Source organism: Salvelinus fontinalis, chromosome 4 (genome assembly GCF_029448725.1).
Source record: "Salvelinus fontinalis isolate EN_2023a chromosome 4, ASM2944872v1, whole genome shotgun sequence".
In the NCBI taxonomy this organism is placed as follows: domain Eukaryota; kingdom Metazoa; phylum Chordata; class Actinopteri; order Salmoniformes; family Salmonidae; genus Salvelinus; species Salvelinus fontinalis.
This window is the reverse complement of record NC_074668.1, coordinates 28,121,486-28,135,313: the sequence shown is the minus strand read 5'-3', so window position 1 is coordinate 28,135,313 and position 13,828 is coordinate 28,121,486. Positions and strand designations below refer to the sequence as shown.

The 13,828-nt window shown below is 46.5% G+C and overlaps 1 protein-coding gene across 2 annotated transcripts in view; it reads right to left on the bottom strand.

Moving 5' to 3' along the window:
- The window catches only part of LOC129853463 (palmitoyltransferase ZDHHC8B-like), a 100,353-nt gene that overhangs the window by 8,466 nt on the left and 78,059 nt on the right, over window positions 1-13,828 (bottom strand). The window contains exons 8-10 of one of the 2 annotated variants that reach the window (XM_055919529.1): window positions 13,615-13,732; window positions 2,615-2,721; window positions 1,361-2,406 (exon numbers count right to left, since the gene is read on the bottom strand). In XM_055919529.1, coding sequence (XP_055775504.1) covers window positions 1,361-2,406; window positions 2,615-2,721; window positions 13,615-13,732 — 1,271 coding nt within the window. The remainder of the gene's footprint in view (window positions 1-1,360; window positions 2,407-2,614; window positions 2,722-13,614; window positions 13,733-13,828) is intronic. The other variant, XM_055919530.1, reaches the window with a different exon arrangement.

Here is a 13,828-nt window from a genome sequence, read left to right as displayed (position 1 = left end):
TAGTTATTTGAAGTGAGAACTAACTTTGCTTTCTTCTTCTTCCATCTTCTTCCATCTTAATACATGCACATGGATTATAAAACACAGAAAGTGTGTATTGTTCTTGCATGCATGTTCTGGTGGTGTTAGTAGTTGGTGTTGGATGGAAATGACCATGACACTAGTTTGAGTAATGAAACACATGCCAGTGTACCCGCTGGTACTAGCGTAAATCACCATGAGTGTTGTATTCATGACCCCCAAATCTGTATGAAATGTTATGAAATAAGAGCTAAGGTGGGTTGGGTTCAAGCGCGGTTGAGTGGTGCGGTGGACCTCGCAGGGCATGGAGTGGCGACACAGCTACATTTGTGTGGAAGAAAGAGAGTTCTACATTATTATTATGAAATGATTTCTATGGAAGCTGTGCCGTTTCTGCGTTTATGTGTGTCTTTTGTTTCGGTTTTACTCCGTTACCAAACTCTTCCCTTTGGAAATTAGTTTTTAAAAAGAAGTGGGAAGGAAATAGACTGATAGGAAATAGACTGTGTATGAATTGTGGTGTCTTTTCCTGTTAAATAAAATATTATAAAAAAAGAAATAAGGGGTAAACCAATAGGGTGTTGTTAGTGATATTGTAGGTTTGTATGGAGTTTCTGTAGGTGGTGAAAACATGCATAGAGAGACGTAAATATTAATGTTGCCCTCCCAGATGGAAGAGATGGGACAGGAGGGAAATAAGCATGCAAACAGAAGGAAATGAGAGTGGGGTAATGGAACTTTATTTATCCGAAAGACAGATCATTTAGAAAAATACAAAAGTGGACTCCTATTGAAGGCAAAACATTTAAATCCAGTGACATACACAGTACTTCATTTGGATAAAAGGGTATAATATCTCAAAGATACTGTATGTACACAGCACAGGAGGCTGCTGAGGGGATGATAATAATAATAATAATAATAATAACAATAATAATAATAACCACAGGAGGTTGGTGGCACCTTAATTGGCTAGAACGGCTCATAATAATGGCTGGAACGGAGCAAATGGAATGGCATCAAACACCTGGAAACTATGTGTTTGATGTATTTGATACCATTCCATCTACTCCGTTCCAGTCATTACCACGAGCCCGTTCTCCCCAATTAACGTGCCACCAACCTCCTGTGGTATACAGAAGATACATGTTAACACCTAGCCGTAGCTCTCTGAGGCTCATTACTCAGAGAGCTAGGAGGGGGGGGGGGGGGGACTAGAGCCCATACACTGCTAGTTTCTGCCCAGTCAGCCAGCAGGGCTTCCTGTGGAGACTGAGGTCTGTACCCAGCCCCATTTCATGCACCCCAGGAGACGTTAGGAGGATGTTAGGATTCATACCTTGGGCCACCCAGGCGGGGTGAATCTGTCCTCTCCAGGGCATGGATAAAGGAGAGTTTCTGGTGGGTGTAGGAGGGGGATTGGGGCATGGCGGGGGAGTGGTGGGGCTGGTGGGCTGGGGAGCGGTAGGAGGGCTCAGTGTGCAAGGAGCTAGAGGAAGTCCTGGGGGCACGTACCAGAGAGGAGCCACCAGAGGTGCGCAGCACGGGGGTCCGTGGCCCGTAGCTCACCAACCCCATCAGGTTGTCCCTGGAACCTCCATAGGCCGGGGGTGTGGGGCCTTTGGAGCTAGGGCCCCGGGGCCCATCTGGGTAGCAGGCGCTAGGAGGCAGGCCGTAACCTCCAGGGCTGTCAAACATGCCTGAGTCCTGAGCCTGATTATAGGCCTGGGAGTGTCCCCCGTGGTGCAGCAGCAGCTTCTCCTTCTCCTCCATCTCCTTACGCTCCTGGATGGATGCCATGATGGTTTTGGAGAGGTTGTCGTAGCGCACCGGGGACGGGTCCCGGCCCTGGGGGGACTGCGTGCTCATGCTCATCCCTATCCCCCTGGAGCCCAACATGGGGCTGAAGCTAGGGGGGACCTGCTGCCTCTGGCTCTGCAGTTCAGGCCCCCCCACATGGCACATTTTGGTTGGCAGGTAGGGTGTGTGGAAGCCCATAGAGGGCAAACCGGGGTGGGCCATGCACTCTGCCTCTGCGGCTGGGGAAATGCTGGGGTTGAGCAGGCTGTCGTAGGAGAGGCTGCCGTTGCGGTTGGACAGTGTGTTGGGGGAGAAGACGCTCTTGTACGGGGTGGAGGTGACGGTCTCGGGCTGCAGGGTAGGCAGCTGGCCCTTGTCCCTGCGCTGGTGGGCCTGCTTCAGGCTGAGGGAGCGGGAGTTGATGAGGTAGGAGTCCAGCTGCAGTGGGGAGGACTGGAAGGTGCGGTGGAGAGGGGCATTGTGGTAGTCAGGCAGGTCCAGGTTGGGCTCTGAGCGGTAGTCAACGTGGCAACGGCCCTCCTCCAAGATGGCTGACGCCTTACGGTGGTCATCTGGCATTACAATCTGACAAGACAAAACAACACAGAAGTAGCGAGAAATATGACTGGACTATTATTTTGACTAGCCATATTATAATAAAATGTTTTTTATTGCAAATCGTTACAGGCTGTCAACTTCATATGCAGTCACATTCGCAACTGTGCAGGAATACAGTAAAATACTGGGTAAAGTCTGTTTGCGATTACTATCAAATTCAGTAATTTAGTCTGACCGTCTCCCCTGCCGAGTTGTAGTGGACTTTAGGGATGGTGCCGAACGAGGGCCGGTACTTGTACATGGCCGGGGTGGAGGGGTGGGTCTTGCCAGTTAGGGAACGATCTGGAGGGGGAGGACAGAGAGGACAATGTTACTGTGTGAGAGAGAGCCAAACAGTCATCAGATCCCAGCACAACAATCAGCTTGTTGTCTGTTAAAATGATGTAAGTGTAGCGTGGTTCGTTCTGCGTTGTGTAATTCTTAATGAAGACGCTGCCACAACTGATGGTCTGCTCGTTGAAATCTTTTTATTTGCCCTGCACACGAAGAGACAACACACACGTTACCCTTGGTGCAGTCACAGCTATCCGGCACCTTGCTAGCCGAGGGTCAGGCAAAAGAGCGCCAAAAGGAATTAACAGGTGCTGCGTGCACACTCGCTGCACAACAGCATATACAAGTAAAACTATACAGAACATAATTCTGACAAAATAAAAGACATACCTGCACACGAAGAGACAACACACACGTTACCCTTGGTGCAGTCACAGCTATCCGGCACCTGCGCGAGCACATGTACACTCACTCAACCACTGTCACAAGTACTTAGAAGTTACAACAGATACCCCAGTCAGTGAGCTCTGTGAAACTTGTTAACATAAATTCCTACACTGTCCACACTATAACAAACGTATGGTTGCAAAACAGTACATTGTATAACCTTATGACGGTTTTATATTAAACAGTTTCGGAGCCAAGGACAACATACCTTGCTAGCCGAGGGTCAGGCAAAAGAGAATGATAAAGTGGTATGGGGATACAGATAACCCGCGATGGGCCAAACCAAAATATACAAAACTTTTACAATCACTTGTATGTACAATATTGGTATGAAAAAGTGTTTGTACACCAAATAAAAACATTAGCTATGCAGCTGTAATTAAATAAAAAAATACACTGAATTATTATTATTATTACCAGATTATTACCATCCCCTCTTGACCTGGCCTATTTGAATTGGTCCTTGTGTGCAATTTGGTGCGTAATCTAGGGGAACAACATCACACTGCTACATTCACCCCCACTGTTTTACACTAGATTATAGACCCAAAACAAAACACATTACCTCAAAGGTAACAAAGCAAAGAAAGAAAAAAAATTCACACCCACAGGGCGACAGAGTAACCCAGTGTAGTCCCTTAATTCTAGACCCACAAATGGTCGATCAGCTGAAAAGCTATCCCGCGAAGGATTAGGAAAAATAAGGGGTAGCTAATCCCTTATTCAACCGTATACGAAAAATGCCATATACATTTTATGCCGATGGGCTACACACAAAGTTACATGAATTGTCAAATATATTAGACAAACCCACAAATCATTCTAAGACATGCTTAGATTTCCTACATTCCTACAAAAGAAAAGGTAGGCAATATCCTACCGTCACTGAGAAAACAAGAACTGTTTCATTTCCTGTGTAGACATAGTTTGGATTAACCTATCCACTGGCTTAATAAGTCTACCCAGTCTAGTCCGAACACCCTCACCCACAAACCTAGCAGGAATGTCACAGACAGCACTAACCCTGCTCAGAGGTCTAACCTCAGGATGGGGAGTACTACAGATCCGCATCTCCGGAGCCAGCACACTTTCAGTTACCGACTCAACACTAGTAGTGTCAGACGACTGATCAGAATCCTGGTAGATTGTCACAGACCACACTGACGAAGCATCTTCAACCAAGGTAACATCATCCACACTCAATGGAGTTTCGCAATCAGAACTCTTGTAGGCTTCGGGGATATCTCTCTGGTCCACTTCTGCTGAGCACACCTCACTTAAGGGGACTTCATACGGTTGTTCCACCTCACTTCCATCAGCCGGGACTTCACCATCCTCTTGGAGTATCCTCCCAGAAGACTCAGGAAGGCCTGCTACCCAGTGGACAGTCCTGGCGTCACTCCCATCCATTTGGCTGGACATTGCAGACATCTCAGAGATCACGTCACCACTCGATAGAGATCCGTGACCCTCAGGTTCCTCCCACGAAGGTAAAGGCAGAAAGTTGACTGGCATAATCAGGTTCCTATGCACAGTTTTGATGCGTCCAGTGGTAGGGTGTTGGATACGATATGTGTTCAGTGAGCTGTTCTTTGCAACCACTATGTACACCACACTCTCCCAGCGATCAGCCAGTTTCTTCTTGCCCCTCTCCCCCTTGTTAGCAAGTAGAACTCTATCTCCCTTCTGCACCGAGTGACCCTTAGACCGTCTGTTGTAGACCTCGGCTTGTCTCTTTTGTTGCTTACTGGCATGCTGCTGGGCCAATGTCATGGCCTCTCTCAGATCCTCACCCAGAGACTGGACATACTTATCCACATCTACTGTGTCCCCATCCAACAGCACACTTTCAAACATAACATCTACCGGCAACCTAGGGGTGCGTCCGAACATCAAGAAGAAGGGTGGAAACCCAGTAGTCTCATGAACAGTGCAGTTATAGGAGAATGTCAATGTGTTCAACATCTGAGGCCATTTAGCCTTAGACCTAGCTGGCAGAGCTCTAATCATCCCACCCAGTGTGCGATTCAGACGTTCTGCTTGACCGTTACCCATGGGATGATAAGGTGTGGTGTGGGACTTTTCAACACCAGATAACTGAAGTAATTCTGCAATAAGTAAACTCTCGAAGTTTGCACCCCTGTCAGAATGGATGCAATCAGCGAACCCATAAATGCAGAAGAAATTATTCCAGAGAACACGAGCAACAGTCTTAGCAGACTGGTTTGGACATGGATACGCACAGGCCAGCTTAGTAAAGTGATCAGTCACTACTAACACATCAATAGACTTGTTGTTTGAATCTTCGGCAGTCCAGAAATCAATACACACAAGTTCTAAAGGTGCCGTTGTCACAATGGAGACAAGTGGGGCTCTTGCTTCAGGCTCAGGTGCTTTACTCAACACACATCTCTTACAGTGGGCCACATATTCCTTGACATCCTTCTCCATAGATTCCCAGTAAAACCGCTGTCTCGTGAGCCACAATGTGCGCTGCTGACCCTGATGACCAGCATCATCATGAACTCCCTTCAACACAAGGCCTCTCAAAGACACAGGTACGACATACTGGAATATTTTCTTCTTACTCACTGGGTGTTTTGAGACACGATACAGAATCCCTAATCGCGTGGTGAGTTTCCCCCACTGTCTTAGAGTATAAACTGTTTCTTTAGCTTCAAAGACTCGCTCTCTCCTAGATGGGCGCCGGCCTCTATCTACAAAGAACATTACTCTGCTGATGATAGGATCCAGTGACTGGTTATCATACAGCTCCTTGTGTGTAAGGACAGGTAAAGGGCTCTGACCCATGGACATCAACTTCTCAAGGTGCTGCACATGTGAAACGGACCTCACTGTGGCACCATCATCCCATCGGCGATGGGCTTGGAGGACAGCAGACACCTCTTCACAGGAAACCAACCCACTGACATTGTCTCCAGCTCTACTCAACTCACTCCCAGGAGCCATAGACGTTCCACAGCCAGCCTCGGGCTGCTCACAGGAGAGACGGAACATGTCTTGTACATCATCCAGTCGAAGACCTCTGGCTTCCTCCAGCAGGACATCATATGGAATTCTTGTCAGTCGGTGCAGAACTTTGGGGCGGACAAATGGCTCTCTGCTCAAAGCATCAGCAACGACATTCTTGGGCCCTGGTATGTACTGGATATCAAAATCAAAAGGTGCCAGCTTTGCAACCCATCTCTGCTCACATGCATCAAGTCTCGGCTTTGTAAGAATATATTTGAGTGGATTGTTGTCGGTCCACACCGTAAACTTATGCCCTCGCAGCCAATGGCTGAACTTATCATGAATGGCCCATTTCATGGCTAGAAATTCCAGCCGGTGAGCAGGATACTTGGATTGTGCATGATTAAGAGATTTACTAGCAAAAGCTATTGGCCTGGCTATGGCCTTCCCATCTTGCACTTGGGATAGTACCGCTCCCAAACCACTAGTAGATGCATCAACAGAAAGCAAAAATGGCTGAGAAAAATCTGGATGAGCCAGCAGTGCCTGGTCAACTAGTGCTGCTTTCAAAGCTTCAAAAGCGAGTTGACACTCGGCAGTCCAGTCTGCAGCAGTGAGCCTGCGAGAGGGACCAGGCCTCTTTCTGCCCTTGCCTCTCCTAGGCTTCTTCTGACCTGTAGTCAGCTGAAACAATGGCCTAGCAACCATGGAACAATTCTCAATGTAGTGTTGATAGTATACTACCATACCAAGGAAAGAACGGATTTTGCTAGGAGACGGAGTGACACCATCAGCTTCCATCATCTCACTCTCAGTCACATTCAAAATGGTTTGAATCTTAGCAGGATCAGTGGCTACGCCCTCCTGAGAAATGATGTGGCCCAAAAACTTAACAGACCTCCTCAAAAACTTGCACTTAGACGGAGACAGTTTAAGATTGTGCTCCTGCAACCGCTGGAAAACCATCTCAAGTCTCTGCAGACTCTCTTCCTCCGTCTTAGCAAAAACCATCAGATCATCCAAATAGCAAAGGAGACTTAGAAAGTTTTGGTCCCCAAAGATGGTCAGCATCATTCTCATAAACGTAGCCGGGCTGTTGCAAAGGCCCTGAGGTAAACGATTGTACTCGTGCAGACCTAAAGGAGAGGAAAAGGCAGTGTATTTCTTATCCTCTTCATGCAGTGGCACATTGTAGTACCCTGATGTCAAGTCCATTGTGCTGAAGAAGGCATTACCTCCCAGCGCCGCCAGTACATCAGCCTGATGAGGCAGGGGATGAGCATCCTTCACTGTGCGGGCGTTTAACCACCTAAAGTCAGTACATAGACGCAAGTCCCCATTCTTTTTCCATACCAGCACCAATGGTGAGGCATACTCGCTGCTGGATTTTTTGACGATTTCCTTTTCCTCCATATCATCTAGTGTTTCCCTGAGTTTTTGGTAATCAGCTGGAGAAAGCCTACGATAAGGTAATCGAAATGGGCGGTCATCAGTCAGCCGTATGCGATGGCAGAACTCTTTTGCCTCTCCACAATCCAGGCTATGTCTAGAGAACACCGTGTCATACTTCTCAATTAAACCGACAAGTTTGTCTTTCCAGAACTGTGAGACTGGACACTCCTCAACCGACAGGCCTTGAAGTCCAAGATTGCTCAGTGTACTGTTTCCATTAACTACACTGCCATCAACTGAACTCTTGGCTGTAAGACTGCCATGTGAGCTGTCACATTGTGCTTTTGCCACGTTCTGGTAAGCAGCTTTCTGCTTGACATCATCAAAATCCTCCAATGCAATACAAGGGTACACATCTGCCACTTTAGCATTTCGTCTCAGGGTAACTGGCGAAGTTGTTGGATTCACAATCTTCACAGGGAGCCATCCATCCCCCCACAGAGGCGTAACTACTCTCCCTACTAGTATGTGTCGATTCACACAACGAGACGTGCTGGGTTCGACAACAACAGTACTGCCCACAGAGAGTTTTGTCTTTGGGGGTAAGCGGCCCCACACAAGATGCTCACTCATGGGTTGGAGCGTTACTGCCCTCTTCAACTTAATGGTGCCCACTTTATCTGGGATGGAGTCTCCTCTCCATCTCTCCAGATTTGATAGGAGACGCAGGAACTGGCTGTCCTCACACTGTCCAGAGGGACCTGGCGTACCCACCACCTGCCAGTAGCTGTCATTTGATTTGAACTGTCTAATCAGAGACTTCAACACGTTAGTGCCAACAATGAGTTCATCAACCTGCCCATCTACAATCAGCACTGGGACTACATAACTGAAGCCATAAAGCTGTAGTTTCAAGTCACACATGCCCACTGGGCTAGTTTGCGTCCCACCACAACCCACCAGTATGATGTCTGAAGGAGCTAGAAAGTTCCCCTCTACCACTCCTGCCTCCCTCAACCGAGGTACAATATCTGCGCGCAGAGTAGTAGCCATGGACCCACTATCTAACATCCCCTTCAGCTCAACTTTATCCTGTACTAGCACGGTGGTGTAAAACAAACTGTCATTCTGAGAAATTCTCATTGTGTTCTGAAAAATTACTGTGTTGTTCTTGGGTACTGACTCACAAAAATAAGAATAAACAGATTGGATATCATCATCAGTGGAGGAAAAATTAGACTGCCTCACATTGCCCTCCTCAGAATGGAGACTTTCTAGTTTTCCTGAGACCTGCCAGTCTGCCCACATACAGGGCTCTTTCGCTTCCCAGTCTCACTACAGTCAAAGCTCATGTGGCCAGGAGAGAAGCACTTGAAACACAGCTGGTGCATCTGACAGTGAGCTTTGGTCCAGTGATTAGTGCTTCCACAGACAGCGCACTCACGCTCACGTTTGGGGAACTGTTTACGGGGCCCTCTGTTCACAGACTGAGTATTGCTGACAAGAGCCTTCTCTAGCATACTCAAAACCTTCTCTAATGTCCCACCCTCAGATACAGATTGGGCCTGTTCTGGTTCACGGCCACATCGAGAAAAAGATGACACATTAGGTCTGCTCTCAGGATCCACTTCCTCCTGGGGGGAGTCGAAGACAGCAGCCACCTGCTGTGAAAGTTGTGTTCTACATGCTTTACGCTCCCTTAACAGTTCATCCAAACGATCCTGTACCTCACTGGCTGTCCAGTCACGAAGGGGTTTGCATTTGAACACTTGGGCCAACTCTTTATCAGGACAGTTACGTACAAACATGACTGCCAACTCTGAGCACTGATTGGGCAAGGTTCTACCCTCACTTACAAGGTACTGTTCAGCTGCTTCTGCAGCTTTGTTAAGCCTAATCCAGAAATCTAGTGGACCCTCATTAGCATATGGTCTCATTGAATAGAAGTCAGCTAATGGCATACCTGAGTAGACAGTATCCCCAAAGTGTTGCTTGAGAACACTGAACACTGCCTTAACATCTGTGACAACAGGGTTGTTACGCATCCAGACTTTGGTCACATCCCGTGCCCTCCCCATGAGCCTAGACATCACCTCCCCAACATTCTCAGACCCAGTGTAACCCCTCTTCTCTAGGTAGACTCCCATTAGCTCCTCCCACTCCAGGACAGAGTACTTATCTGAGCCATCACCCCTGAAGAAAGGTGGAGCACTAACCTCTGACTTCACAACCAGATTCAGCTTGGACGCATCAATTAAAGTTGACCCACATTGTTGAGGCAGGGGAAACTGCTGGGATTGGTCAGGGGAATGGGCAGGAGAAAGACTTGAAGCCCCAGGCTGCAGTAAACTCGCTCTGATAGATTCTCCTATCTCTGAACCAATCTGCTTAATAAGGTCACTAAGCTGACTCGGTGTCCCATTATTACTGAGGACTGGGGACAATGGTACATCAAGAGACAGAGGTGGGATACCCTGGTCAGGTGGAGTAAACAGCCTACCCCTCCCAGTGCTTGTAAACTCAGGACTAGCAGCCACTCTACTCCCAGGAGCTGACTGTACCAATGGTGTAAATGCATGGACACCCCTCCCTCTACCCACACTAACCACACCAAAATCGCCAGCATAACTCATCTTATGGACTTGAGAGTCTTCCATGGCTCAATAGAGAACTAAACTACAATGTAATTTACTGCATACAAATACAAAAAAAAATGCAATAAACAAATTCCCTCAAAACATGCAAATAAACGCCAATACAATTATCTAGTGAATATGCTACATTCACCTTCACTATTTACAGTATACATTCACTTATAGCAAACCATCAACAAGTGCGCATGCGCGGGTCGCGCATCTCCTCCACATGCACAGCTCCGGTGGTCAGCTTGAGCTAACCAGTCGGCAGGTCGCGGCACCAGTTTGTAGCGTGGTTCGTTCTGCGTTGTGTAATTCTTAATGAAGACGCTGCCACAACTGATGGTCTGCTCGTTGAAATCTTTTTATTTGCCCTGCACACGAAGAGACAACACACACGTTACCCTTGGTGCAGTCACAGCTATCCGGCACCTTGCTAGCCGAGGGTCAGGCAAAAGAGCGCCAAAAGGAATTAACAGGTGCTGCGTGCACACTCGCTGCACAACAGCATATACAAGTAAAACTATACAGAACATAATTCTGACAAAATAAAAGACATACCTGCACACGAAGAGACAACACACACGTTACCCTTGGTGCAGTCACAGCTATCCGGCACCTGCGCGAGCACATGTACACTCACTCAACCACTGTCACAAGTACTTAGAAGTTACAACAGATACCCCAGTCAGTGAGCTCTGTGAAACTTGTTAACATAAATTCCTACACTGTCCACACTATAACAAACGTATGGTTGCAAAACAGTACATTGTATAACCTTATGACGGTTTTATATTAAACAGTTTCGGAGCCAAGGACAACATACCTTGCTAGCCGAGGGTCAGGCAAAAGAGAATGATAAAGTGGTATGGGGATACAGATAACCCGCGATGGGCCAAACCAAAATATACAAAACTTTTACAATCACTTGTATGTACAATATTGGTATGAAAAAGTGTTTGTACACCAAATAAAAACATTAGCTATGCAGCTGTAATTAAATAAAAAAATACACTGAATTATTATTATTATTACCAGATTATTAACATCCCCTCTTGACCTGGCCTATTTGAATTGGTCCTTGTGTGCAATTTGGTGCGTAATCTAGGGGAACAACATCACACTGCTACATAAGCATCCAAATGTATGGTGTTAGAATTGATAGTGCTGTCATCACCAGAGCCTTTCACGGCTCATTATGCTGTGAAAGTCTTTCCCTCAATTCAAGCTAGGATCTTGGAAAGGCAAACTGACGAAATAATAGACTTTCAGCAACTAACAATATACAGACAAAAATCGTTAGAAAACCTCCTTGCATTGAAATCCTTGCTTTTATTTTTTCAGCACAACAGACAGCTGATATGTCCTACCAATGTTTTCAGGTATATCTTGTGGCTCCGGCAGTGATTTTGTCATTGCAAATAATGCAGTAACATAAAACACCACCAAGTGGCAGCAGAGCTACAGTGAGGGGAAAAAACAAACAGGAAGGTCCATACAATGAAACATGACATTCACTGAGTGTACAAAACATAATATCGGGTTGCGGAATGGCACGCATACACAATCCATTTCTCAAAGCTTAAAAATCCTTCTTTAACCCGTCTCCTCCCCTTCATCTACACTGATTGAGGTGGATTTAACAAGTGACATAAATAAGGAGATCATAGCTTTCACCTAGATTCACCTGGTCAGTCTCTGTCATGGAAAGAGCAGGTGTTCCTAACGTTTTGGACACTCAGTGCTGATGTAGCCTTACTACATACCATTGCAGTGCATGGAAAAAAAACTGCAGTGTACAGTATGTCATGTTTTGTAGCATGTTGTACTACAGTACCCACAATGCTCTGTAACTATATCCGGTTTATCTTACTAGATGTGTTCAAATAAAATCAAATAAAATGTTATTTGTCACATGCGCTGAATACAACAGGTGTAATACACCTTACTGTGAAATGCTTACTTACTAGCCCTTAACCAACAATGCAGTTCAAGAAATAGAGTTAAGAAAATATTTTCGAAATAAACTAAAGTAAAAAATAAAATAAAAAGTCATACTTAAAAAAAAAAAGTTGTAATAATAAAAAAAGATTAAAAAAGTGAGTAGCAGCAGTGTAAAAACAAAGGGGTGGGGGGGTCAATGTAAATAGTCCGGGTGGCCATTTGATTAATTGTTCAGCAGTCTTATAGCTTAGGGGTAGAAGCTGTTAAGGAGCCTTTTGGACCTAGACTTGGCGCTTCGGTACCGCTTGCCGTGCGGTAGCAGAGAGAAAAGTCTATGACTTGGGTGACTGGAGTCTTTGACAATTTTTTGGGCCTTCCTCTGACACCGTCTAGAATATAGGTCCTGGATGGCAGGAAGCTTGGCCCCAGTGATGTATTGGGCAGTACGCACTACCCTCTATAGCGCCTTACGGTCAGATGCTGAGCAGTTGCCATACCAGGCGGTGATGCAACCGGTCAGGATGTTCTCGATGGTGCAGCTGTAGAACCTTTTGAGGATCTGGGGACCCATGCCAAATCTTTTCAGTCTTCTGAGGGGAAAAAGGTGTTGTCGTGCCCTCTTCACGACTGTCTTGGTGTGCTTGGACCATGATTAGGTGTGGACACCAAGGAACTTGAAACTCTCAACCTGCTCCACTACAGCCCCGTCGATGTGAATGGGGGCCTGTTCGACCCGGCTTTTCCTGTAGTCCACAATCGTCTCCTTTGTCGTTCTCACATTGAGGGAGAGGTTGTTGTTCCTAAAGCTAACACTGTGGTGTCCCATCTCCTTTTTAATTGAACCTTTATTGAACCTTTATTTAACCTTTATTTAACTAGTCAAGTCGGTTAAGAACAAATCCTTATACAATGGTAACAGAAGCAAGAGGCAAAACTGTCAAACCTTTACTATAGCCCACTCTCAATAGCTTGTTCCCTTAAAAGGTTGATTTAGCACAAAAAAGGCAGTCATTCATATGGACAGGGTCCTACAGATAAATATTCATATTCTTTTCACCTTCTTCTACGGCAGAATTCCACCTAGAATACAGTAACATCGAGAGGGAGTGATTCATGCTGTAATTATCTCCTCACATTACCCTGAACCCATTTCACCCCCCCTTCCCCCCACACTCACAGTCTGGAGCAGATTCACTGAACCAGGCCCGCTCACAACAAATTACACCTAAATTCTCCTCGCTGATGAAGAGCCAGAGTCCTGCCACACTGGAGTTCATTCATCAAGCCCAACTATCTATATAAGTCATCACTCTAGCACTCAAATGAGATGGAGCACTTTTAAGGGGCCAGAGAGAGCCGTTTGGTTCAAAACACCAGAGAGAGAAAGGAAAGAAGGGGAAAGAGAGAAAGCGAGAGAGAGAGGGGGATAGAGAGAGAGAGATACACACAGAAAAAGAGAAAGAGAGGAATGTGATGATTTTGCATAGAGTGCTCATTACGGGCTACTTGCCTTCGCTGGATGTCAGCTGGCTCTTCAGCTGGTTGTAGCGGTCTGCTTTGGGGGGCAGCGGGGGCTGGGTGTCTAGGCCTTTGTCATCCAAGGCCAGGCCATCCAGACTGATCTTGGACTGGAGAGGGGAGAGGACGAAGGGACAAGGGGTTTAATGTGGTCTTGAAAGTCAACAGCAGGTGGAGGAACAGAATGGAGAATAGGTCTAGGGATA